This window comes from Triturus cristatus, chromosome 5_1 (assembly GCF_964204655.1).
Source record: "Triturus cristatus chromosome 5_1, aTriCri1.1, whole genome shotgun sequence".
Taxonomy (NCBI): Eukaryota; Metazoa; Chordata; class Amphibia; order Caudata; family Salamandridae; genus Triturus; species Triturus cristatus.
The window spans coordinates 984,744,862-984,772,535 of record NC_140587.1 but is presented as its reverse complement, the minus strand read 5'-3'; the positions used below and the strand labels follow the sequence as shown (position 1 = coordinate 984,772,535).

The following is a 27,674-nucleotide window of genomic DNA, read 5'->3' as shown; positions in this document are numbered from 1 at the left end:
ACATGACGTTCTTAGCTCCAGCTTCTGTAGGAGCATGTGTTGGCGTATGTAATTAAAAGAACTTATTGAAGCTACTTCGAGTCGGAGTTCTTAACACACGGTAGAGATTAAAGGCTCCAGCCGAGTGCCGTTTATGTAGGTTGGAAAAAAAAGCTATAACGCACTTTATTTGTATCTACCCCCTATTTATATTAAATAGAAGAAAGTGTTTGAGAATCTCCTTCCACAAACGCAGTCTACTCTCCTGCACGTAAACTGTGATTGCTTGCTTTAAGTCAGGGGATACTATGCTCAACTGTAGACTTAAGTTTTTATCAACTGCAGAGTCCAAAATAAAAACCACGGACCTGCAGTAAAAAAGTATCTTGATGCCAGTATTGCTCCGGCATTCGCTTAATTGTACAGTACACTGTAATTTCGTTGATGGATACATTTTTAGGAAATTGAGATCTGCATTTCGATATTTATACATGAGGTAATTTTAGATGCTTTTAGGTCTCGGCTAGCGAAGGCTGCGCTTGCGCAGTCTCGCTCGCGAGAGATAATGACTTGGAGAAGAGGGGCTTGAACCCGCCCCTCTTCTCCCCTCTTCTCCATTGGCTGGCCTCTTGAATGCTGGCCAGCCATTGGAGAAGAGGTTCGTCACTCCGAACAGGCCCCGTCCTTTTCGGATTCGGGGGCGTGTTTTTTGCAACTTTTCTAATTATCTCCTCCAGCCAATGGCAAGAGGAGAGCAAAGAAAAACACGCCCCCGAATTCGAAACCGCCGCTTCCTTTCTCCGAGGCATTTCTGCTTCGCCTCGGAGAAAGGCAGTGGCGTGCTTGTCCTCTCCCTCTGATTCTCCGCCCACAGTTCTTTTTCCAGTTCTTCAGACCTCGGCCTGCCTTGAGGATGTGATTTTTTTATTATCGCAGTTGGGTGGGAGAAGATACCTTTGGTTTTGCTAAAGACTTAAGGACCTGACTTTGAAGACATCCTGTCACGCGTGGTTACTGCTACTTTAAGAACATGTGGTTGGACCCACCTTAAAAAGATCAGCTTGTGTACGAGCGGCGAGTGGTGGGGCAGTTGGGGAGCTTGGACTGACACGAGAGACGCACATATATCGTGTTGAGATTTGTTTAGCGCTTTCTGTCCATGTCGGCGCTGAAGCGCTTTAACCACATTTCGCAATAAAGTATATTTGCTAACGTCGTGGCAGCCGGCCCGTCCAGACCTGCGCACCGTGCTTTGTGTACGTCCCCTCACAGACAGTGCGCGAGGACGTAAAATAATTTATAAACACTGATCCCCAGACAGCCTGGCCACGGGCAGGGGGAGCTTGGAGCCCCTCTGTTCTTGCCGGCGGAGGAGGTTTTGGAATTGCTTCTGGTACAATATGGAGCACCACGGCCTGCAATTTCACACTCCACGGAGCACTGGCCCTAAAGCAAGCGCCCCTCTCCCCGGACCTCCCTCCCCTCCTCCCCCATGTCTTACCATATTCTCACCCCTGTTCCAGCTCTGTTTATGAGCCTGCTCCGGCGTCAGCACCCCAAACAGAAGAGGGGGTGTGCTGACACGGACGCAGAATGTGGGGTCCCACGTGTGCGGCTCTTTATCCGGAGCCGGCACTTTAACCTGTCAGCTTTACAAGAGGGCAGCGGGCGCGGGCACGAGACAAGCCGAGCACCCTTTGCAGCCTCTCTTGGGGCAGGGCGACACTGGCGGGGGCACTTGTGACACAAAGGGGCTGCGGGGAGAGGAGGCGCAGCCTGGGGGAGCAGGCCAGAGTGGGTGAGGGTCTACAGACTCCCAGCACCGCAGGGGTGCTCATCTGCAGTCACACACCTAGACAAAACACTCCACACAGAAACACAAACAGAGGCGCATGAAACAGGCCAGCTCCCTCACGCACACATTGGCACTCAAGACAAAGGCGCATGAAAACATGCAAAAACTCACCACATGCAGTCAAAAACAACGAATAGCACGCACAAACGCAGGTCCGCGATAGACACCAACAAACGTGCGCCCAAACCAAGACGCACGAGTCATGGGCAAGGAATCCACATCATATAGAAACACATTGCACACCACATGCAAATGCAGACTCCGACACAACTAAATTCAAACAAAAGCCCAGGCTGTGGTAGACAGCAGCACACACACCTGCAAATGAAAGCGCTCCATTCGCATACAAAAAAAATATACGTGCAAGTGCATACACATAAGAGACACACAGATACGCCTAATAAAAACACATGGGCACAACCAAATACACTCAAACAATGCACTTGAAAATACAAAAAAACACAACACAGACAATCCACTTTCCACTTTCAAATACAGGCACTCACAATTACATAATTGAGCACGCACAGTCATGGCAAAATACATAAAAACGAATGCCAATACACACACAGACATATGGGACTGAAAAAACACAAACTACTACCAAAAGGCACTCACAAACACATGATGTCGTTATAGGGCACATCCCTACAAACAAACTCCTGCACCTGTCAACTCATTCTCTCTCTCATAAACACGCACACAGCACACAAATACATACAGATGCTGAAAGTTAAAATAAGAAAACTTAGATATGCTTCCCTCAACCTTAACTTCAAACACAATCTTGAATCATGCACTCACAAACACACACGCCCCGACACGCGCATCTGCAAAGACAACTAGATAATGCATGCTCCCACAATCGCCAAAATTCCAAGATCCTATATTATACATATTTAAATATATATTCACTTAAAAAACCATAGGTTTCACACATGTTATAGTTAGCTGGGCATTTCACTCGTGAAAAAACAATGAAATTCCCCCGTTATAGTTAGTGCAGGCAACTATAACTCACGCGACCGCAATCCTCTGCTGATGACGTCAGATATTACATCACTGTATTTAGACACTTATTTACCCATGTCTTCTTCCATTAATTTTTAGCTATACATATATTACAAATATTTTTTTTTCAGAAAAACACATATGTCATCAGTGATGTAATATCTGACGTCATCAGCAGAGGATTGCGGTCGCGTGAGTTATAGTTGCCTGCACTAACTATAACGGGGGAATTTAATTGGTTTTTCACGAGTGAAATGCCCAGCTAACTATAACATGTGTGAAACCTATGGTTTTTTAAGTGAATTTGCAAGGTTTTTTAAATGCTAATTCCTAACTATAACGTGTGTGAAACCTATGATTTTTTCTGTGAATTTGTACGGTTTTTTAAATGCTAAGTTATGTGTATATTTATTTATTTATTTTTAAGGTTTTTCACCGTGCGCGCGCTGTGGGCGTTTGGTGCGCTTCGCGCACCAAAAGCCCACGTTACGTAGTTCGCGGAATTTTTACGTTTCTACCGTGCGCGTACGCTACGCGCACTCCGCGATTTTTCATAAAAAATTTAAAATACATTTTTGCCCTTGGGGGTCCTTCTGGGACCCCCTGACCAAGGCTAGGGGGTCAGGAACTGTCCAGCCTGCCCCCTTTACACGTTATCCACCTTTGTTTTTCACCCCCTCAGACTGCGAGAGACAAAATGGCGGCCGACGCTTCCTGGTTTCGACCGATTCGAATGTTTACTAAGATCTAACAACCAATCAGAATCGCGCTCGCGCACGGCGGCGTGCGCGTACGGTAAGCTTACGGTACGCGCTCGGAGAGCGCCTATAGATATATATATTGATTTAAATGCTATTTTCTCAGGAAATACTGAACAGATTTACACGAGACCTTCAAAAGGCACATCCCTGACCTGAGGGCTACCTCTCTGCCAAATTTTAAGTAATTCTGTTCAGCCGTTCAGGCTGTAGCTCGGACTAAAGGTCCTAGGGAAAAATGCATGGGGAAAACGCGTTTTGGGACCCCCCTTTTTCTCAGCCCCCGCTTGACGAATCCCCCCGAGACTTTCAGGGAAGGAGCGGAGCGGAGCGCCCCACCTATTTTGAAAATTTCGCGAGGATTCGTCAATCGGCGCCGAAGTTATTCAAAATAGAATGTTGCGGATTTCCTATGGAAACACGGTCCTAACTATAACTATCTACTGGCGACCGCCAGTAGATAATTTATACCCACACTCAACCCTGTGAAGTTGCAGGTATGTGAACACACAGACATATTGTCGCACAGTGCTCACGTTCTTCTTAAACTATGCACACAGTCATGTACTGTAACTACACGCACACACAGACACTCACACACAGATACCTACTCGCACTATGTACAAACACCCACACAGTGCTGTACCCTGGTCCAATTGCACGTATACAATCAGGGATATGGCAGGCACACTGGCGCCGTAGTGTAGCCGGGTCTGCACTGTGGCACCACTCTAACCCGGGGTTATTCCTGAGGTGACATGAGGTGGCTCGAGGACACGTGCTGGAGCAGAGTTTTCTGTTGAAAATTTATCGAGTTTTAAGCTCCAGTTTTGTCTATATGTTATGATTAAAATTACTAATTTGTAATCACTAAATAATAGTTTGTTTTGTTAAAAGTCTCTATTAATCAACATTACTAATGAGAGAAACTACACGTGGGAATGCATATATGTTGCTTAATAATATGCGCAGTTTAATTAAAATGAGTATTGCAGAAGTGCTATTTGTTTCGAGTTTGCGCTTTTAAAATAACGTGTGCTAATGCTTCTTTGTGTTGCAGACGGCTAGGTAATTACATACACATATGGGTATTAGTGGGGATTAACACTGCATAATCATTATGATGTGGTAACGTTGTTTTGTGTTTCTTTTAATTAAGATGGTCCGTTTTGGCCTAAACAAAGATGGCTGCCATTTACAGCCTGCGCTCGAGTGATTGAGATGTGACGAGAGGCCTTGCTGAACATGGTTGAAAGTCACCTGACCACAGCCTCTGCCTGAATTAAAAGTTTCCGTGAGGACAGCAGCTCTGGGCATGACTCCAATTGTCCTTGGAGAAGAATAAAGCCACAATGAACAATGATAAATCTGCGGTGACTCTGCTATGGCACCAAGGAAGAGCATTGATAACGGTATCGCTTGCAAACTCGAGTTTCCTTCTTCCGTGTTTTTATTTTTGTGATTTTTCCTGAGAGGAGGTTTTCTAAATGTTACCAAGTGACATCCTTTCCTGCTCGCTCTGCTCAGCGGCTCAACGGATATTCAAAGTTTGTTTGTAACTTTACTTTTTGTTATTTTTGTTATAAATATACTAGACTAGAGAGGGTCCGTGTTCTTTGCGGTCATTGTATTTTGGATTTTGAGGCCACTTCTTCCTGAACCTATGCTGAGGACGGCAGCTCGAGAGACTTTACCGAGAGACCTGTCCTGACCCATTTAGCTAGAATAGGTAACTATGAGAACAATGATTTTGCTATTGATTGACTTTCATTTTGAACTAATTTAGATGAATAAGCATTTGTTTGAATTCCAGTGTCGGGTGGTTATTTCTTTGTCATTTATTGAGTTTTCAAATGTATTTCCTATGTTTAAAATCATGACTCAGGACAATTTCTTTATGGTCGCATTGACCTCGTTCAGATGCAGATTGGTTTAGGTTTTCTCTCCTATATTCAGTGTGGATAGAGTAATAGTGTGAATTTTAGTGTGATGGGCCCTAGCGTGTGATGAGTGTATGTGCGTGCGACTGTGAATTTACTCTGTCCGTGGAAGTAGGGGGATTTTATATGCGCCGATCTGCAGCAGTTTCCTGGTAGCAGAGGATGGGAGTGAGTCTGAAGGGGACTATTGACGGTGCCGAAGAGAGGAGGAAGAGTGCATACTTGGTGCAACTCTAGAAATAGACCAGGCAGGACCATTTGTAGATGGGAAAATAAATGGGGAGAGTGTTACTTTTTTGGTAGACACAGGAGCGACGAGATCAACTGTCAGGTCAGCAGATATTAGAAATCTTCCTCTCTCGGACGAAGCAATCCAAGTGGTTGGTGTAGCCAATACACAGATTAAGACTCGTCTTACCGAACCAGTAAGGGTAAGAATAGGGAAATTTTCAGACATGCACAGGTTTGTAGTCTGTGACACTAGTCCAGTAAACTTGTTAGGTAGGGACCTATTGTGCAAGATGAACTGCACAATTTTCTGTACTCCGGATGGAATAGCTTTTGAGACACCAGATGAGGATGTTTTGTACCGGATGACTCTAGATAATAGAGAGAGTGAGATTGTTGGTACATATGCTGTGTTTAATCCAGATGATTTGCCTCAGGAGTTGAGACACACCGTGAAAACAGCGGTTTGGGATTTTACTGGAGAAGATGCGGGATTGATGAATAATGTAGATCCAGTGAAGATTTCAGTGAAAGAGGGGATTGTTTATCCTAATATCCCACAGTACAGATTGACACCAGAGATAATTGAAGGAATAACTCCTATAATTGACAAGATGATTCAACAGGGTGTTTTGAGAGAGTTACTGAGTAGCCCGTGTAATTCACCGATAATGGGGCTGAAGAAACCTAATGGAAAGTTCAGGATTGTGCAAGATTTGAGAAAGGTTAACAAAACTGTGGTGGCGTGTTGTCCCATTGTGCCAAATCCTTCAGTGATTTTGTATCAGATTCCTCATGATGCTGAGTGGTATACAGTGATTGATTTGTGTCATGCTTTCTTTTCAATTCCATTGCATCATGACAGCCAGCCGATTTTTGCATTTCGGTTTGGACAGCGTATTTTAGCATGGTGTTGTATCCCACAGGGGTATACAGAGAGTCCTTCGATATTCAATCAGTTGTTGAAAAAGTCATTGGAGAGTTTGATCATGCCTGAAAGCTCAGTGCTAGTGCAGTATATCGATGACTTACTTGTGGCATCGAAGACACGTGAAGCTTGTGAAGTAGATACCATAGCTTTACTGAATCATCTGGCAGATGGAGGGTTAAAGGTATCTCCAGCCAAATTGCAATTTTGCAAGAAAGAGGTGCATTATCTTGGACACAATATTGAAAAGGGTCTGAGAAAGGTGACTGATGACAGGATCAAAATTATCAGAGGAATGAGAGCCCCGATGACCCAGAGGGAGGTGAGGATGTTTCTGGGGATGGTGGGTTATTGTCGTCAGTGGATAAGTAATTTCTCCCTAATAGCAAAGCCACTGATTAAGTTGACCAAAAGTGAGGTGAGAGATCCATTGGAACTGGATGGAGAACAAATGGCAGCATTTGAAGAGTTGAAGAGCAGAATGTGTGAAGCCCCTGCTTTGGGAATGCCAGACTATGAGAAAGAGTTTGAGTTGTACTGCAGTGAAAGAAATGGATGTGCACTTTCAGTGTTAATTCAGAAACATGGGCAACTGAGAAGGCCAATTGCGTACTTCTCATCGACACTTGATCCCGTAGCTGTGGGTTTGCCAGGTTGCCTGAAAGCAGTAGCTGCTACATGCAGAAGCTTGGAACAGAGTGAGGGTATAATAATGGGATATCCTGTACGGGTATTCGTACCTCATGATGTGGCAATTCTTTTGACAAGAAGCAGGACTCAGTACATGTCACATAGTCGGTTGACTAAATATGAGAAAATCATTCTGGGAGCATCAAATGTGACTCTTGAGAAATGTGTGAATGTGAATCCAGCAACGTTGTTACCAGATGCTGACAATGTGAATGTGGGAGATGATGTTGATCATGATTGTTTGGATGTGCTTGACTACTGCACGAAACCAAGACCAGACATAAGAGATTTGCCATTGCCAGAGAGTGATCATGTGCTGTTTGTGGATGGATCATGTTTGAGAACTGATGATGGTGTGCTGAGTGCAGCATATGTGGTGTGCAAGGTTTCAGAAGTTATGGAAGCTTCGCCTTTGAAAGGAGTAAGATCTGCTCAAGTGGCTGAATTGGTGGCATTGACAAAAGCTTGCAAAATTGGGAAAAATCTGAGAGTGACTGTGATGACTGATAGTCAGTACGGATTTGGAGTCGTTCATGATTTTGGCCAGCTTTGGCTACAGAGAGGTTTCTTGACGTCGAGTGGGACTCCAATAAAGAATGCTGAAGTGATTGGGAAATTGCTTGAGGAGATACAGCTGCCTAAAGAGTTAGCAGTGGTGAAGTGTGCTGCTCATGGACAAGGAGAGGATTTTGTTACACTTGGTAATCGTTTTGCCAATGACATAGCACAGTATTGTGCAAAGAACAATCATTCGATTAATAGGGCACGAGAAAGGGAGATGTCTTTTTGTTCTGTGATATTTACTAATGTCCTAGAAACGTGGGATGAAGTGAAACAGTTGCAGGATGAGGCAGGAGATGAGGAAATGAGAGATTGGATCAAGGCAGGTTGTGCCCCAAGAGAGACAGATCATGTTTGGATCTATAGAGATGGTAGACCAGTCATGCCCAATTCCATGTTGTCGACAATGGCAAGAATGTATCATGGCCAGGGACATCTGGGGAGGGACGCAATGATTAGGTCATTCAAGCAGACCTGGTACAATGCAAAGTTCAGGTTGATTGCAGAGAGCATCTGTCAGAGATGTTTGATTTGTCAGCAGTTCAATACTGGAAAGAAGACAGTGGTGAGCCTCGGAACAATAGGCAGAGAAGGAGGTCCTTTTACCAGAATGCAAATAGATTTCATTGAAATGCCCCAAGTGAACAGATTGAGGTATGTTCTAGTGGTAGTCTGTTTGTTCTCAAGATGGGTGGAGGCCTATCCGACTAGGAGGAATGATGGGATAACAGTTGCAAAGTTACTGTTAAGAGAGTTGATTCCTAGGTACGGGTTCCCAGTGACAATTGAGTCTGACAGAGGTGGACACTTCTACAATGAGCTCATGGGTTTAATTTGTGAAGCATTGAGCATACAGCAGAAGCTACATTGTGCATACAGACCAGAGGCTTCTGGCGTTGTTGAACAGATGAATGGCACAATAAAAAACCGAATTGGTAAGATGTGTTTAGCCACTGGAATGAAATGGCCTGATGTCTTGCCTCTAGTGCTAATGACTATTAGGTCTACTCCAGATAGAACCACAGGGTTGAGTCCGCACGAAATATTAATGGGACGTGCGATGAGACATGCATTTGTGCCTGTCAACAAGTTGATGACAATAACTGATGACATGATTTTGGATTACTGTAAAGGCCTGGCTGACGCAGTTCATTCTGTGTTTCACCAGGTTGGAGAAGACGCTACCACACTTGAGAAGAAGCAAGCCCATGATCTGAGTCCAGGGGACTGGGTGAGGATTAAGGTGCACAGGAGAAGAAATTGCTTGGTTCCAAGGTGGGGAAGGCCAAGACAAGTTATTCTGACTACAACGACTGCAGTGAAGTGTGCTGGTGTGAAGAACTGGGTTCATGCGAATCATACTCTGAGAGTTCCAAATCCGAAGGATGGGACTGGTAAGGAGTATTTTGAAGAGTCAGATTCCAGTGATGATGCAGAAAATGAACCAGTGAGAAGAAAAAAGAATCCTGAAAGGGGTGAAGGAGAAAGAGAGTCAGGTGATTCTTTTTTCTTTCCAAGAGAGGCTTCAAGAGAAAAAATGAGAGTCTCAGAGGAGAGATCTGATTCTGTAAGAGTGCCTGAAGTTCCAACAAGCAGTAGAGAAGAAAGAAGAGGAAAGAGCAACTCCACGGAAACTACACCTGAATCAGATGAGGAGGTTGAAAATCCACTTGAGATTACACCTGAAGAAGCAGGGTCAGAAGAAGATAGGGAGGGACAGATTGCGGAAGACCCCCGAGGAGGTGTAGGGAACATTCCTGATAAGCTAGGTGAAGGGACAAGTAGACAGCAAGAAGATTGCGTGTCGGAGACCCGAGGAGGGACAGAATTAGGGAAGTCTCAATCGGTGGTAGAAAAGACTGTGGAGCGAAAGAAAACTGTTGAAGAACAAGAGGCAAATGAGACAGAATCGGATGAGAGTGAAAATGAGAAATCAGAGGGTCGAGTTCTGAGAAAGAGAACTTGGATCGGAGAAAGAAATAATAAAGAAGTGAGACCAAAGAGGGTTGTAAGAGGAGATCTTTGGCCTAACAGGATAAAGAGACTGAGGTACAGACTGACACGAGCAAATTCATCGAAAGCTGAACAGGTGAACGAGGTGTCTAGTCAGAATAAAGCAAAAGGTGAAAAACAAAAGGTATCAAAAGAACCAGAGGAGATCAAGAGAATCAGAAAACCTAACCAGAAGTATAGGTCACCGGAATGGACGTATGTGGCGCTGTCTGAAGGTGAAGAGGCAGAAAGTCAAGGAAATCCAGAGGGGACCGTACGAGAAGTGGTTGAGGAGAAAACTGTTGGAATCCTGAAAGTTATCCTGACTGACATTGGAGAAGAGTCGGATGCACAGGATGTTGTTGAAGATCTGATACAATTTGATGTTGCTGAAGAAGAAGTGAAAAGTGATGAAAATCCAAATTGAGTGAACTAAAGGAGTCACTTGGAGAAAAGTGAAAAGAGAAAATCTGAATTAGCTGTGTGAAATAATCTAGAGTTCTAAAACTCAGTAGTGGAGTAGAAGAGGCTAAGTCAAAAGACACTGCCAAAGTAGTAAAATGGCTAACACAGAGAATAATCAAAGTAGATGTGCCTTCTTGAAAAGATGGTGTAGAATGTGCTGCTGCTGTACTGGATTATTAATGCTATTATGGAGTGTACTAGGTTTACTAGTTACTTTTAGAGTTACAATAGACACTTTTGGAATACATACTGAGAATGTGACCAATGTAGAGAAGAATTCACAAAAAGTAGTTCGAGCTAGAATTAGTAACATTTACATACATAAGGATAGATCAATTAATGATTTTTCTAGTAATGTTTTTTCAAAGTTGTTGTACGAATACGTAAAGACAATGGAAGTTAGGGATTGCTACGTCTGTATGCAGTTGCCTGCATCCGTTTCAGAGGGTGTTACTTATCACCATTTACCAGCCACGTATGGGATTTCATGCAGTGTGCTAAGTAGTGTTTTTTATTTGTTAGGGAAAATAGATTACGAGATGTCTAACAAGGATAACATTTTTGGGCAATTGCCTATGAACAAAAAGCTGAATCAAGCTACAGAAGCTAACATTTTTGGTGAGATTTTTATTGAGAAAGATGAATTAACATTAGATTACATTTTTAGAAACAATTTAACTTGCAGTCTGAAAGAAGAGGAGAAGGCTTTCCTAGATATGGTAGAGGAAAGGAGAATGAGCATGCATGAAAAGGCAGGGAAATATAAAGTGAGTGAGACAATTTGGGATATTGAGATGGGAAAGGAATTGAGGAATGGGGCCAGTCCAACTTTGGCTTTAGATGCACCACAGAAGGGTAAACTATGCATTACCAGAAAGAGATCCCAATATGATAACTATTTTGTTGGGACTAGTGAGTGTCATGATACATACTTCATTGCGACAGGATGGGGTTTTAAAGGTGGAGAAGATCCAGTTTTCCCAGGAGTGTATTATGTTTGTGGGAACAAGGCTTATTACAAGTTGCCTGACCATTGGTATGGCACGTGTTATGTGGGCCTGGTCTTTCCAAAGATTTTTCATATAGATAGGATAGAAGATGTAGAACACATTAATTTACTAACACGCTTTAAGAGAGAAACTTGGTCAGAAATTGTGGGTGATATTTTTGGAGCTTTAATTCCAGCAGTGGGAATTTCTTTAAATGCATATGGAATTCGGAAACTGTCAACAGTGGTGGATCGCTTATCGACAAGTACCGCTGGAGGGTTTCTGTTGGTAAATACGGAGATGATTGCCGTACGTGCCATGTCTATGCAAAATCGACTTGCCCTTGATATTCTATTGGCCAAAGAGGGTGGAGTTTGTGGAATGCTGAAAGTTCAACATTGTTGCACTTACATTCCTGACGAAAGCAAAGATTTAAAGGTCTATATCAAAAATATTACTGATTTGCATGAAGAATTAGTACCACTGGAAGCTGAAAGTATCTGGACTAAAATAGCTAATAAGATAGTTGCAGTTAAGAGTTTTATTGCTAAGATAGGTAGTACCATTATTGGTAAAATATTATTTCCATTGACATGTGTAATTGTTGCTTTATTGATACTAAGATTGGGGTGTTTGTGTTGTAAAAACAGGGGAGGGAGAAAGAGAATAATTAGAGGAAATGGTGAAAAGAAACAAAAGAGTACAAGGAGAGACCCACAAGAAATAGAATTAGAAGAATTGAGGGAGAGTGTGTACTTGGAGTCGAAGAGGGATGATGTGAGAGAGTCTGGTGTTTAATGTTTTTAATGTTGTGTCATAAAAGACATTTTCAATTTCTCCTAAAAATTGGGACTAAATTTTTTTTTTGGGTTGGATTTTGTGGTGATAATATATCACCAAAGGGGGGATTGCTGGAGCAGAGTTTTCTGTTGAAAATTTATCGAGTTTTAAGCTCCAGTTTTGTCTATATGTTATGATTAAAATTACTAATTTGTAATCACTAAATAATAGTTTGTTTTGTTAAAAGTCTTTATTAATCAACATTACTAATGAGAGAAACTACACGTGGGAATGCATATATGTTGCTTAATAATATGCGCAGTTTAATTAAAATGAGTATTGCAGAAGTGCTATTTGTTTCGAGTTTGCGCTTTTAAAATAACGTGTGCTAATGCTTCTTTGTGTTGCAGACGGCTAGGTAATTACATACACATATGGGTATTAGTGGGGATTAACACTGTATAATCATTATGATGTGGTAACGTTGTTTTGTGTTTCTTTTAATTAAGATGGTCCGTTTTGGCCTAAACAAAGATGGCTGCCATTTACAGCCTGCGCTCGAGTGATTGAGATGTGACGAGAGGCCTTGCTGAACATGGTTGAAAGTCACCTGACCACAGCCTCTGTCTAATTTAAAAGTTTCCGTGAGGACAGCAGCTCTGGGCATGCTTCCAATTGTCCTTGGAGAAGAATTAAGCCACAATGAACAATGATAAATCTGCGGTGGCTCTGCTATGGTACCAAGGAAGAGCATTCATAAATGTATCGCTTGCAAACTCGAAGTTCCTTCTTCCGTGCTTTTATTTTTGTGATTTTTCCTGAGCGGAGGTTTTCTAAATGTTACCAAGTGACATCCTTTCCTGCTCGCTCTGCTCAGCGGCTCAACGGATATTCAAAGTTTGTTTGTAACTTTATTTTTTGTTATTTTTGTTATAAATATACTAGACTAGAGAGGGTCCGTGTTCTTTGCGGTCATTGCATTTTGGATTTTGAGGCCACTTCTTCCTGAACCTATGCTGAGGACGGCAGCTCTAGAGACTTTACCGAGAGACCTGTCCTGACCCATTTAGCTAGAATAGGTAACTATGAGAACAATGATTTTGCTATTGATTGACTTTCATTTTGAACTAATTTGGATAAATAAGCATTTGTTTGAATTCCAGTGTCGGGTGGTTATTTCTTTGTCATTTATTGAATTGTATTTCCTATGTTTAAAATCATGACTCAGGACAATTTCTTTATGGTCGCATTGACCTCGTTCAGATGCAGATTGGTTTAGGTTTTCTCTCCTATATTCAGTGTGGATAGAGTAATAGTGTGAATTTTAGTGTGGTGGGCCCTAGCGTGTGATGAGTGTATGTGCGTGCGACTGTGAATTTACTCTGTCCGTGGAAGTAGGGAGATTTTATATGCGCCGATCTGCAGCACACGCCCCTAAATGGCCTTCCTTTTCTGTGAGCTTACACTTTCTGCAGGTCGTGTTATTCAGGGGGCTCTAGCCCACACACACTTTCCACATGGTGAACACCCCTCAGGGTAAACCCACTGCCCTTGGAAAGAGAACATTCTGGAGCGACCCAAACGCACCCGCCTTTAAAAGTATGTATTCTTTTTTTAAAACCCTTTTATCTTTGGTTGTTTTGTGTTTTTAGCACATTGGAGTCAGGACAGAGGGGAGGGGGACAGTCTGCGCAGAGCTCATCACCATTCCTTAACTTGGCCATAAATACCCAGCTGAGGGAATTAGACGCTTATTAAAAGCTCCCTTTTATGCAGCTAAAGGAGTTTAGGACTTGTTCATCCTAGCGCAGGAGTAATGTTATGGCCTGCACATGGGTTCCGCTTTGATTTTTAAGCGTGCCGTGATATTTTGAAAATAAATAAACAATTGAAGTGCTAGAACTGCCCTTCTATTTAAGCTTCCATATTAATCTGGAATACACATTTAGAGAGCGTGAAACAAAATGTGTCAGAAGAATAACTTCATTCTTTTGTTTGATTAAATCAATATTTTATTAGTCTGATTTATAGGTCTTTATAACCTTCCTGTTGCCCAAGGGGCTGAATATTTAGAAAAAAATAATTAATAGTATATTTACAACATTTATACATTCAATCCTGACATATCACATACACATCTCATGCACTCACATCCATTCCTACTATCACACAGACTTAATACACATTGAAGCACAATTTAAACAATCAAAAGACCACAGAGTTAATTATTAGAACGCCAAGTTTGACTTCTAACACTTCTTAGTTTTCGGTATTTTTAGCCTCTTGTGGTCACAGAATAAGGTCTACGCGTTTCGAGACCCATGGATCATCGGGTCTCTCTTCAGGACCTGTAAAGTGATAGAAAACCTAAATCAATTCGGGAACTTCCCATTACCCTCTCTCATAAGTCTTTGTGAAGAAGCTGGATTAATTTACCTTGTGTCAGATGGAGACGGACGGGATTTGTCTAAAGAAAGAAGAAATAGTGAAGGAGTGTCAGGACAACCATGCCTAATTTAGGAAAAGAAGAGCATTCAGAAACTGAGTAAATTCGGAATTGACTTACAGTTGAGTGGGTTTGCTAAACCCACGTGAGGAAGTTTGATTGTTTAACAGGAAGGCAGCTGGTTGGGCTGAGCCTGGTTGAGACAATGGGGGAGCAACAAACATGGCATCAGATCGAGCTTAATGCTTTGGAAGGAACATTAGGGTACGTCGCGTGTGAGAGCCAGGATTTACCTTAAGAGGAAGTATCTTGTGGTTGTAATTGAGTTCGCTGCGGGGGCGCCGCTTTACATCAGAAATGGTGATGATCAACTCTGTGAGAAAACGGTAGGATATTAGGAGAATTAGAAACCGGGAAGGGGGAATGAAAGGCTGAAGGGACGTAGTCTCAATCTGGTAGCGTTTCATACCTGTCGAAGTCAGAGGGTTTTCGTAAGGTGTCCGTTCGTTTCCGTGTTTTAATCTGCCGATTTTCGTCGCGATGATGGTCCCTTGTTGCTTACGTTTTAAGCGTCTGGTGGCTGATTGGAGGAGGGGTTAGGCATAGAAACAGGACTGGTCATGGCGGATCGTGTGTGATAGAATGTAATTTGTGTCCTTCATGGGATAGCGTTTCCCACGGAGTGGAAAAGTTATCAAAAAGCGGTGATTCACATTTTATTAGTTGCGTTTGGTTTCGGTCTCCACAGAATGGTGGTGAAACTTACGAACTGAATTCCAAGGGATTCAAAAAGTTGCAATACAACGTGGTCCGTTACGTTAATGGTCCTTAAGTAAATATTTCCGATTTAATATTCAAAAAAAAGGGGGGGGGAGAGCAAGATCAATTTCGTTTATCTCATCGGGTGGTGCGGTTGAAGGGTCCTTACGAAAACCCTCTGACTTCGACAGGTATGAAACGCTACCAGATTGAGACTACGTCCCTTCAGCCTTTCATTCCCCCTTCCCGGTTTCTAATTCTCCTAATATCCTACCGTTTTCTCACAGAGTTGATCATCACCATTTCTGATGTAAAGCGGCGCCCCCGCAGCGAACTCAATTACAACCACAAGATACTTCCTCTTAAGGTAAATCCTGGCTCTCACACGCGACGTACCCTAATGTTCCTTCCAAAGCATTAAGCTCGATCTGATGCCATGTTTGTTGCTCCCCCATTGTCTCAACCAGGCTCAGCCCAACCAGCTGCCTTCCTGTTAATCAATCAAACTTCCTCACGTGGGTTTAGCAAACCCACTCAACTGTAAGTCAATTCCGAATTTACTCAGTTTCTGAATGCTCTTCTTTTCCTAAATTAGGCATGGTTGTCCTGACACTCCTTCACTATTTCTTCTTTCTTTAGACAAATCCCGTCCGTCTCCATCTGACACAAGGTAAATTAATCCAGCTTCTTCACAAAGACTTATGAGAGAGGGTAATGGGAAGTTCCCGAATTGATTTAGGTTTTCTATCACTTTACAGGTCCTGAAGAGAGACCCGATGATCCATGGGTCTCGAAACGCGTAGACCTTATTCTGTGACCACAAGAGGCTAAAAATACCGAAAACTAAGAAGTGTTAGAAGTCAAACTTGGCGTTCTAATAATTAACTCTGTGGTCTTTTGATTGTTTAAATTGTGCTTCAATGTGTATTAAGTCTGTGTGATAGTAGGAATGGATGTGAGTGCATGAGATGTGTATGTGATATGTCAGGATTGAATGTATAAATGTTGTAAATATACTATTAATTATTTTTTTCTAAATATTCAGCCCCTTGGGCAACAGGAAGGTTATAAAGACCTATAAATCAGACTAATAAAATATTGATTTAATCAAACAAAAGAATGAAGTTATTCTTCTGACACATTTTGTTTCACGCTCTCTAAATGTGTATTCCAGATTAATATGGAAGCTTAAATAGAAGGGCAGTTCTAGCACTTCAATTGTTTATTTACTACAGGCTCAGCTTAACTGCTCCCAGCCCTCCTCCATTAGTGTTCATCACGTGATATTTTGAAGGCATGACATAAATACACTATAATTGCTGATCTGTTGGCAATTAGCGCAGAGTTTCCTGATTGCACCGATTACATATAAATCCAATTTCTTTACCTGCAACAGACGCGCTGTAAACAAAGCACACTTGATATATTACGTTAAGCTGTTTTTTAGGTCTCGGCTAACAGCTCAGATTGACCTGATGTCTTACATACAATGAACAATTACCGCAAAGTTGTCATTAACGCGCGCAACAAACCAAACAATGGGGACTAGCTTATCCTAGTGACGCCAGCACAAGCACATGGGACGTTACACTCACAAGCCGGCTGAGGGAGCGCAGATGGCTGTGTGTGTGGCTCTGTGTGTGTGGCTCTGTGTGTGTGTGGGAGGCTCTGTGTGTGTGGCTCTGTGTGGGTGGCTTTATTTGTAGGTGGCTCTATGCGTTGTGGCTTTGTCTGTGTGTGGGTAACTGTGTGTGTGTAGGTGGCTATGTGAGTGGCTCTGTGTGTGTGGGTGGCTTTGTGTGTGTGGCTCTGTGTGTGGGTGCAAATGCAATATGTCTCGCATTTGAGAGTGATTAAGCTATTGACATTGTAAATAACAATGCAGTTTCTTTAAATGTTTTAAAAACAAAAACAATGTCAGGAGCAATGCCAATAGCTCTAACTTTAACAATGCCGAGACCATTGCATTGTAAATGCTTGTTAGTGTTACCTTTGGTAATTATTCAAATTTATTACGAAAACATAAACCTGAAGGTTTGTCATTTTCTTTAATTTTGGTTTAGTATGAATTGAGAAGCTATTTGTTATGGATTCCACCAGTATCCACTTCCGATACATACGAGTTCTGAACAGATGTCACAGTTGGCACCCACGTGCAGCCCACAGAACCTCAATTTAACGAGGCTCTGTGAGCTGCATGTGGGTGCCAACTTGGATGCAGCGCACATCTCAAACCGAGTGGTAAGAGCAATGTACAACAAAGCAACTTCAAACAAAGCCAAAACGAACACTCACTAAAGACGTAGAATAATACAAAGATCCACTTTGAAGGCTAAAGACCACTCTGCGGTCAAACTAGACTGTTACTAAATGTTGCAGCCAGTGAGAATGCCAGCATAAACAAAGAGTAAACAACCCCAATATGCATCATCAAAGGAAGCCGGAACTGAATACAAAGAGTACCGGAACCCCGCCTTTTAACACCCCAAAATGAACATAAACGAGGGACTACAATTTTAATTGGAATACTATATTGATTATTCGTTTTACCTACGGGTCCGGAATTGTAGTCGTTGGGCATGAAGTTAATCCTCTAGGGCTGCATTTACACTTTTACAACTCTCTATCCAGCAATGTCATTTCCCTTTCAGTTCCAAAATGGCCGCTTCCTGTGACGAAGGAAAGCAAGTGGCAAAGCAGCTACTCCATGCCCTTCTATGGTAGAAAGACAGAACAGCGTTGTTAGTCCGTTAGATCATCTCAAATAAGAAATAGAATCTGAAAGGCTAATAAACACGCGCTGCTCGTATAATTGTTAATAAAAACAATTTTCTATGTATCGAGGGCTGGAGTCGAACCTTTAGTCATTGGTACCTGTTACTTTATGCAAAGCTGCGTTGGTCGACGAACCCAACGACCGCCCCTTAACTTGCAGCGCACAGGAAGTTAAATGTCTCAACATTCAAGCGCTGAGTATTTTTCCGCTCCAGCGGGTGCCAATAATATCTGAATTTATGTTTTAACGTACCAAAATACAGCATTTTATAATCCGATTATCTATCTATTTAGACAAGTGTGGTCTCAAACGTGTTACATTCCAAGATGGCCACTACGTAAGCATCCCAGCCCCACCTGTTCCACTTCCTATGCGCAAGGCTACGAGCGCGTGGGTCTCTGGGAGCGGCCGTTAGAAGCCGGCTGGTTGCTTCGTAGCTGTTGCGGTCTCTCTCGTGCGTTTCTACAGCAGTCACCATGTCGTCCATGGGCACCCTCGCCTTCGATGAATATGGCAGGCCTTTTATCATCATTAAGGATCAGGATCGCAAGTCCCGGCTCATGGGCCTGGATGCTCTGAAGGTAAGGCGTTTCTTCTCACCCCGAGAACGAGATTATACTGCCATTGCCCAGTTTAATCAAAAGGATGTACTCCCTACTGCGTTAACAATTGCCCTAATCTGTGCAGCCATTGTGCCGAATTAATTGACCGACCAAATAACGGTGACCCTACATTTTACTGATAGTAAAAGGCATATACTTCCGTATTTCTTGTATACTCCACCACACCGTATCCTCGATTCCCCCACTCTCGAACCTTGGAACCATGACACTTCTAGTAATGACATACCAGTATTCTATGAGGTAAGCATACCCACATAGAACACATAGATATACACAACAATATGGTTCTGACCTTTAAGCCCACCCACAACTGGTATGAGTATATAGCATGTTATTCTCAGTTTTGGGTCCGCTTTGGTGATTCTTATGCTTCTCATTTGGAATAATAATTTATATCCCCTTAGGACTTCAGCGAACTGTTTTTGTGATTGTTCCGAATAGTTTTCTGGATGCCTGGTCATTTCCCTGAGGGGTTAGTACCATCCTAATCCTTTAGAAACATCACATGGACATCACCTGATAACGTTGGGTATCTGGTCCTCTGTTTGACCATGTGGCTCACTTGGGCAATATTTTATCCAAGGGTGCACCTCTCTGACTGCATTTCCACCACTGAGGAAGGGATTTGGCTTGACACACCTGAGCACTCAGGATTATCGCCTGAAGACCTCCTGGGTACTGTTGTAAAGTCAATTAAAATACCAGGGCTAATCGTAAGAAGGCATTACCAAGGACATTAAAAGGGATACAGCTTCTGGCCTAAAACAGACCCTCCCGCATTTTGCGAAATTGCGTTTTTATTTGTTTAAGTTCTCCCAGTGAAATTTGATTAGACTCTCATTGTCTGCTTTTTTTAGGCTTCGTCTGCTCAGCGCTTGCGCTGTGCGTATGAAAGCTCTTGTATTTAATAGATCTTAAAGGGGGCTCTTAATCAGTTCCCATTGCCAAATTACTGTGTTCATACGCTTTTGTGTTGAACGTTTTTGTTGACTTACCCCGATTTCACGCATTTACGATACTTCTACAAAAGCTGTTTAAGCCCCGTTCACTATCACGATCAGTGCTTTAAATGGGAAGAAATAAGTGCAGGTACTCATAAAATTGAGCTGTGGACTTGGGCGGCACTTGGGGTGGGGTTAGGGGCGGGGCAAAGTGCCAGCATCCAATGAGATCAAGATATTCTCAGTACATCTGGGAATGTTGATGAAGAAATAGTTTGTGAGTATTTTACTTCACCGACACTGGCACTGAAATACAAATGATATAAACTGCATAGTTGATATAAGATATACGGTTGCATTTTCATGGTATTGATTTATTTATGTAGGAGTTTTATGTAGCACTGTGCATAGTGGCACTATAACTTCACCGTGCCAACATATGAAGTAGTATTCACATTTCCATTGGGCATGCCCTATTCATTATGTGTTGATGAGCAGCCTACGCGGCACAGAACTCTATTGCACTGAAAAGTTATCAGTGGAATCTGCTGAAATAGAATAACTTTTTTCCATATCAGCTCATAGTGCACATCTGTGACACACATACACGTAGGTTCTCACACAGACACTAACACGCACATCATTCGCTAAAACTGATTTTTACTAATGCAATATCCAAGCTGTACTTTAAATGCATGTGTTTACCCTGATGATTAGTGGCATCCCCCTCCACTCTCAGCCTGACAACAGGCACTCAGCACCCAATGTCATAATTTCCCATGTTTCATACAGCCCCATTATGACTGCACTAGAAAGGTGCACAAACTTTTGTCAAATTCATACCAATTTGGGATTTAGAGCGTAGAGTTACATTGGGATTGTGTGGGTAGCACTACCTGCTGACAGCCCAAAAGTAAAAGGAGTCCTGACCAGAAAGTTCCTTGAGCTATTATTTTGTTTCACTAGCAAATGTTCTGAAACTGCTTTTCCCATGATTGCCAAACTACTACAGGACGCCCGTTTCACCTCGAGGTTCTGTGCTGTAATCACCCGGATCTCTAGGTGGCGAAGCAGAAGAGTGAGAGAAGCTATGTAAATAGAAAATCTCAGCAGGTTTTGTTTCAATCGAGATGTTATCGATACTGGCCGCCATCTAGGATCGTCTGTCAATGCACACATTCATGGCTCCTTTCGTAGCCAGCAGAGGCGCAACTAGAGCCAAATTTGGGGGGGGGGGGGGGGGGCTGATTCTTCCAGCAATAGCAGGGGCTCTAAGAAGGGGTGAAAACACAACAAAGCCTCGTTAGAAAGTGAATGGTCTTTTAAAGACCTGTGATGTACTCGGGTGCGGCTGCAATAAGATGGTCGCCAGAAGCTTCCTCAGCCCGGGATGAGACACACGAGGGGGGGGGGGGGGGGGGCTGGGGGGCTGAAGCCCTTTGAGCTCTATGGATGTTGCACGCCTGATAGCCAGTCTCATCAGAAACAGCAACGCCTGTCCAAGCAACATTGCTACAGGTTCGTAATATGAGCCTGGCTACTGCCCCAGAGTACCGGTACTCTCCCTGGCCAAGGAGAAGTTCCGGTACTCAAGGTGGAACAATTTGGAAGTGCCGGTACTCAGTACCGGTGAGTACCGGCCCATTTAAAGCACTGGTCACGATAAGATCTCTTCCCAAGGAAAAAGCAGACAGCTTCTAACCGTATGCTAGAATGCTTGCTGTTTTTTACTTCGTTGTGTAAAGCAGATGGGTTAGTCTTCGAACGTTTGTGGTATTTCCTATTTATGCCTCTGTAATTTTCTTTGCACTTTGTGGGCGTTATCGGATTGATTCTTTTTTTTTCCAACCTAATATATTTGGTTGTTCAGATCAAATTCTATATGTTAATATACGAGTGCTATGCTATATTTTGCTACTAAACACGCAGCCACAAGTGGTTAGCTTGCAGACAACCGGGTCATAATTGTAATGGGGCAGTAGCACAGGGCCCAAAAGTTGTCAAACTCTTAAATACATAATATTTTTATATGAGTACTAAACAGGCAGTTACCTTTCATTTAAAAGGGACTTAAAGGGCTCTAAGGATCTCACTAAACCCAGATTGTTGCTAAATGTTACTACTAAATAAGATAGTCGCAAGTGAATTTATCTATCCGGCAATAGGGTCATGAATTGAATGGCGCAGCAGGTGCAATAGCAGAGGACTAAAAATTCTAGGGACCCCACTTAAACGCCAAATATTGCTATGTTTAACTACTAAATAAACAATCACAAGTGCAGATACCTTGCAGGCAATAGGTTTATGATTTGAATGGTGCAGCAGGTGAAGTGGCACCAGGGCCAAAAGTTGTCATATCTCCTCTAAACACCAAATATTTCTATATTTTACTACTAAGCAGGCAGTCACAAATGCAGTTATCTTGAAGGCACTTGGGGTATGTTTGTAATCGTGCAGCAGGTGTAGTGGTACCGGGCCCAAAAGTTGTTACAACTCTAAACAAATCATATTGCTATTACATCAATGAACTCCATTATTCCCCTTTAATTTTTAAAAATGTTATTTACCCGCACATTACCACTAGTAACAGCACAATATATTGCCTTTTTGTACATAAACAAGTCATAGCGCTTTAACACATTTTCTGTAACCTATATCAGTAAGCTACAATTGCAACGAAAAACAGCTTATTAATCACATATGCTCAACCTAATGCATTTACCAATGCTTGTTAACTCCTCTGCCGCAATCAATGTTGTTTGTGTTACTAATGTAGCCACCCTTCCGTCTGAGGACAGGATAAATAATTATCTCCGAGTCTGGCAGAGAGCAGAATAGAGGCACATTTCCCCCACCCAACAGTACTTGTCTGGGAACCAGAGGAAGGACTTCAGCATGTCTCTGAAACTGTTTGGATTCCAGGCGTATCATATCTGTGCAGCTAATCTCGATGGCAGGAATAACCAGCTCAGATGAAACAAAAGATTATATAGTGTGTGCAAAAACATTTGAAAGCTTGACTTGTGGGCCTGAGAGCACCCCAGGCTGATCTGTGAGTCGCCTCGAGGTCCTCTTGGACCTGCAAGCCAAGCTTTCATATGCCTTCCGCTTACCTTCCACACTTTAACTTAATTTGCCAAGAATTAAAGGCAAAGCGTTTACCTTTAATGCAAAACATGAAAGAGGGATACCCATGTAGTGGCTTCATTGCCTAAAAAAACAAGCATTGAAAATGCAACAGGTCTCGCCTTTTATTAAGTTAAAGCCATTTGCTTTGCTATACAATACCATTAGCAAAGCAAATGGCTCCTTTCCCCGTGGACCTCCACACTGACCGCCTCGTCCCGCGAGCTCGGCATCTACACAGTGGGCGGGATCGGTAGGGCACGGCGTGCCCCTACTCCTTTAATTCTATACATTCCGTTCCCCTACTTTTTTTTTTATTTTGAACATGGGTCCCTGGACCTCAGAAATATCCAAGGCTTGCAGAGAGGGCTCGGCATTAGTGGCTGTTCGGGGGCGGGCAGGGAGCAGAGAAGGAAAAGGTCTCCGTCTCTTGCTTCCTGCCCAGACAAGACCAGGACAGTGTCCCCTTCTGCTCTGACGCTAACAGCGCCCCCTCCCCCTTTCTTTCTTACACTTATTCCCTCTCTTTCTGTCTAGCACCTTCTCACTTACCGAATCCGTGACTCAAGAAATGGTTCTCACCTTTTCTTCCTGTCGTTCATTTGTTCCCCTGTGAAATGGATGCAAAAAAAACACGGAGACGTTGGTATGTAGCAGCCATATTGGAACATGCTTGTTGTCTACGAGATTATCTAGGCATTGGTAGGGTAGATATTAATGTAGCCACCAATCGTGATATTTTGTAGCTGTGTATTATTTATTTCATCCACTTTTCGCATGCTGCAAAGGAGAAACAACGCATTTCATTATATCCAGGAGAGGATGTAGCGTTGCGTCAGCAAAGAAGCCTTCGTACAGACGTCTCTCTTCAATGACTTTCAGAGGAAGCGGGGCTTAGAATTTGGGTTCCGCCTTTTATGTTTATGGTCACTATAACCTATTTAATCATGATGTTTTATTGGTTTACCCAGTTGCTACGAAATACGATCATCGCAACATTGGTGTTTAAGTAAAATGTGATTGGATGAAGCTCGACGGGACAGAGCAACCGATTGGCTGAAGCGTAGCAGGACAAAAACAGAGACTGGCTGATTTCTGACGGGACACACCTTCCGTTTCACTGTTTAGTCAGAAGTTACAGATCTCAGCACAATGTTTTGTAATTCTCGAAACCACAGCCAATAGTAGCTTGAGACCCGCCCTCATGGCGCCGAGCATGTACGCCATTGGCTGGGACAGACTGGTGGCCACGGGGATGGTAAGAGGGCGGTGAAAAGATGTCTTCCGATGGGGAAAAAGCTTGTCCGTTCACCTAGCGGGCTGCGCATTGGCTCCTGAGAGCAGCTCGCACTGCAGCCCCTTTTGCCTGGAAGAGCCGCCTTGGGTGCCTAACAAGGTTAGTGTAGATTCCTAGCCGCGCTGTCTGCAGATGGGTGCACGCTTATATTTGTGGAGACCCTTGATGTTAGTGGAGTTACAGTGTAACAAACCTTTCTTTCATCTAGTATTGAGTGACTGCAAAAGCAGTAGTGCCTCGCCTGCTAAAAGGTTTCTTATTTTTATGGGGCCATGTGCTTGGCCCCATAAAGATAAGAAACCTTTTACCACACACGTAAGTCAAGCGAGCCAGTCCAACTGGGACGGCTCTAAACGAGAAAAGTGGAAGCTCTTTTCCAATGGCTGGCCACCGTTTACCATAAACGGTAAAGGCAGCCAATGGAACAGAGGGGCGGGGCTTAAACCTCGCTAGTGAAAGCTACCCTAACTCATTAAATCTCTCCATTGAGACTGTGCATGTCTGCGCAGCCTATGCCAGGCGAGACCTAAAAACTTTGAACCAATCCCTGCTTGACCAAATTGTGTAATCTTAGACAAATATTTTATTTTAGCAAGTCCCCCTTTTCCTTCTTACCACATATGACCACACCCTAATATACAGGAGTTCAGAATATGTGCTGTTAAAAAAAACTAAGGAACACTCCTGTGTTTTAATGGGCTGTAACGCATCTCTATGTATTAAAGTAATCTAGGCCACATAAAGGATACACATGGCAACTGCTTTGTCTTCTACTTCACAAGTTGCATTGTAATCCGTGGGGGCAGAAACTTCATGTTTATAGACTATTGTGTTTAATTGATGCTTTGAGATGTGCTATGGTAGAATGCTTCTGCAGGTCAGTCGATCAAAATCACTATATTCAGTTAATTAAAACCATGAAAGTACACTACAAAAAATCTGTTAGACCTGTCAGCCCTTTGGGCGGTCCCTCCTCATCATTATTTATTTTGTCCCACTTTTGCCTCAAACCCTGTTTGAATTTTTCCTTTTTGGGAACCACCAGACTTTTTAGTGTTGCTGCAGATTCAGGGAGCCATTTTACCTACCCCTGAAACTTCTGTCTGAGGGCCTGGAGCACAAAATGGTGGCCACCTGTGACATCACCAGCATCCACTGGAACCTACCAGCACCTTCCAGAACATTCCAGAACTCTGTGTCAGTTGGAGGCGGTTTAGAATGTTGGGAGGTTAAGACAGAGTGTTGGCAGTTGGAGCTGGCAGTTGGCACCTGACTGGTGAAGAGAGAGCAGCACAACAGTGAAGGAGGAAGGAGTGAAGCAGCAGGGGTGGAAACTTGTGCCTGGAGTGGGGTCCATAAACCCACCCTTGATACTTGTCCCTACTGATGGATCCCAGCCTGTAGCCCTGTGTGGGAAGAAGCCAGAAAAACTCATCCTAAGGACCTGGACAGCAGGAACAGGCCTTAGAAGCAGAAAGCAGCAAGATCCTGACCTGGAAACTGGTTTCCCTGGAGTCCGGCGTCGAGTAGCCTAAGACCTGGAGCCCGAGGTGGAGAAGCGGCGCTGACTGAAGAAGCAGACGTCGTACCCGGAGCCGCCTGAGGTCGTGAGAGGGCGCCGACGGAGGTCGTGAGGAATACCAAAGGTCGAGGAGGAAGTTAACCGAGGTCGAGTGAGCGGCGTCATCGGAGGAGTGAAGTCCGCCCTCCGGAGTCGTCGGAGACCGAGGTGAAGTGTACCGGAGGTCGGGAGTGAGGATCGCACTCCGGAGTCGCCCGGAACCTGAGAGGAGGAGCACCGGAGGTCGGGGGTGAGGATCGCACCCCGGAGTCGCCGGAAGTCGACATCGAGGCCAGGCCGGCCGACGTCATCGAAACCGAGAGCGCCATCGGACCGGAGCCGCCCGAAGTCGACATCGAGTAGAGACTGCCCGACGCCGTCGAATCGGAGGTCGAGATCGAACCGAGGCCGCCGACATCGGACCGGAACCGCCTACCGGCGTCGTCTAGAACTGACATTGTGCCGAGGCCGCCGAGACCGAACCGGAACCGCCCCACGGCATCGACACGACTCCAGCGGCGTCGGAACATCAGAAAAAGGGCAGTAAGTGGAGTAGAGGGCGCCTAAGGCCCTGTGGAGACCTGAGAGACTGCTCTAAGGGGCTAGGGAGGGGCTGGAACCAACCTGACTGTGCCAGGGGTGAATTGGGACTAACCTAGAGAGGTTGTGTGGAGAGAGAAAGCCAGGGCACTGGTATTCCCCCCTTGATCTACCTCAGTTTAGGCCTCAGCCTTGTCCCAGCCAGGGAGTAGAACCCCTCAAGCCTTCCACAACCCTACAAGCTGTGCCTGGGCCAAATCAGCCCTTAGGAATTGAAAAGTGATCTGATTACATGAGTGCTGCTGTATACTTTTAATTATTTATTGGGGGCACTGTATTTATTGTGTTTAACCTATTTATTGCTTCACTATATTTATTGGTCCACAGGACTTGTTGGTGTACAATATTTATTGGTTCAGTATTTATTGCCTCAGAATATTTAATTGCCTGTATTACCTGCACTTATATTTATGTTCTTTATATTTATGATCACCCCTATTTATTGAATCTCCAGACAGTATTTATTTGACCTGCTCTATTTAAAATTTGTATATTGTGATTGACCTATTTATTTTTCCAATCAGCAACTAAGAGAAAAAGATAAAGAAAGATATTTTCATAATTTTTACGGTGTAGAGTCGTTTTTGGAACGGATGCACGCATGGTTATTGTATGGGTATATTGTATGCTTAGCACGGTGCCTGTTTCCTGACCACTCGAGCCAAGCTACCACAGTGTGTTCGGGGAGTCCACCACCACCCTTTCAGAGTGGGAGTGGGCTGTTTCCAACAAAATCTGATTAAAAACATACACATTTCTTTTAGGACATGATCTTATGCAGCAAAAACATCAGGATAAAATCATTTCCATCCTTCCACTGTAAAAAAAAAAACCTGCAATAGGTAAAAAATTTGTTTGACTTGATCTTTTGCCCCAAAACATCAAACTAAAAACTTTCAGTTCTTAACTATATTGAGAAATAGGTATGTACCACATCAGATAAGCCATTTATTCACTTTCCTATTACAGTGTAGATGGGACATAAAGATACAAATTTCATTAAAAACGTGATCTTGTAAACCAAAAACATCACGCTAAGAGCATTAAACTTATGACTATAATAAAACAGATATGTACCACATCAAAGAGGCTTTTTTTTTTTCCTTTTCCTAACCGCCACAATTGAAAAACCTAGCAATGTTAAAGCATTTGTTTTTCAGCATCTGTAAGTATACTAATGCAGGCCATACCTGCATAAAGACTTTATCTTTCAATATGGGCAATAGAAAACCTTTACGAATATGGTGATACTGGTCGCAAAACATTATACAATGTAAAGTATCTTGAATGGACAAATATCACAGGAACAGGGTCCCAAATAGTTTATCTTACTCCACCCCGAGGGTATGCCATTACATAGTGCAAAAGG

General features: G+C 43.3%; 2 protein-coding genes across 6 annotated transcripts in view; one reads left to right on the top strand and one right to left on the bottom strand.

Moving 5' to 3' along the window:
• Positions 1-19,854, bottom strand: part of ATPSCKMT (ATP synthase c subunit lysine N-methyltransferase) — a 216,236-nt gene extending 196,382 nt beyond the window's left edge. The window contains exon 1 of one of the 5 annotated variants that reach the window (XM_085606091.1): positions 19,776-19,854. Coding sequence is in view for 2 of the 5 variants with exons in the window: in XM_085606093.1 (XP_085462219.1) it covers positions 17,932-17,962 (31 nt within the window). In the remaining 3 variants the exon portion in view is untranslated. Of the gene's footprint in view, positions 1-17,931; positions 18,095-18,513; positions 18,626-19,775 lie in introns of those variants that run through there. The other 4 variants (XM_085606092.1, XM_085606093.1, XM_085606089.1 and 1 more) reach the window with 4 other exon arrangements.
• The window catches only part of CCT5 (chaperonin containing TCP1 subunit 5), a 154,193-nt gene continuing 144,868 nt past the window's right edge, over positions 18,350-27,674 (top strand). The window contains exon 1 of the mRNA XM_085606088.1: positions 18,350-18,738. Coding sequence (XP_085462214.1) covers positions 18,634-18,738 — 105 coding nt within the window. The 5' untranslated portion in view covers positions 18,350-18,633. The remainder of the gene's footprint in view (positions 18,739-27,674) is intronic.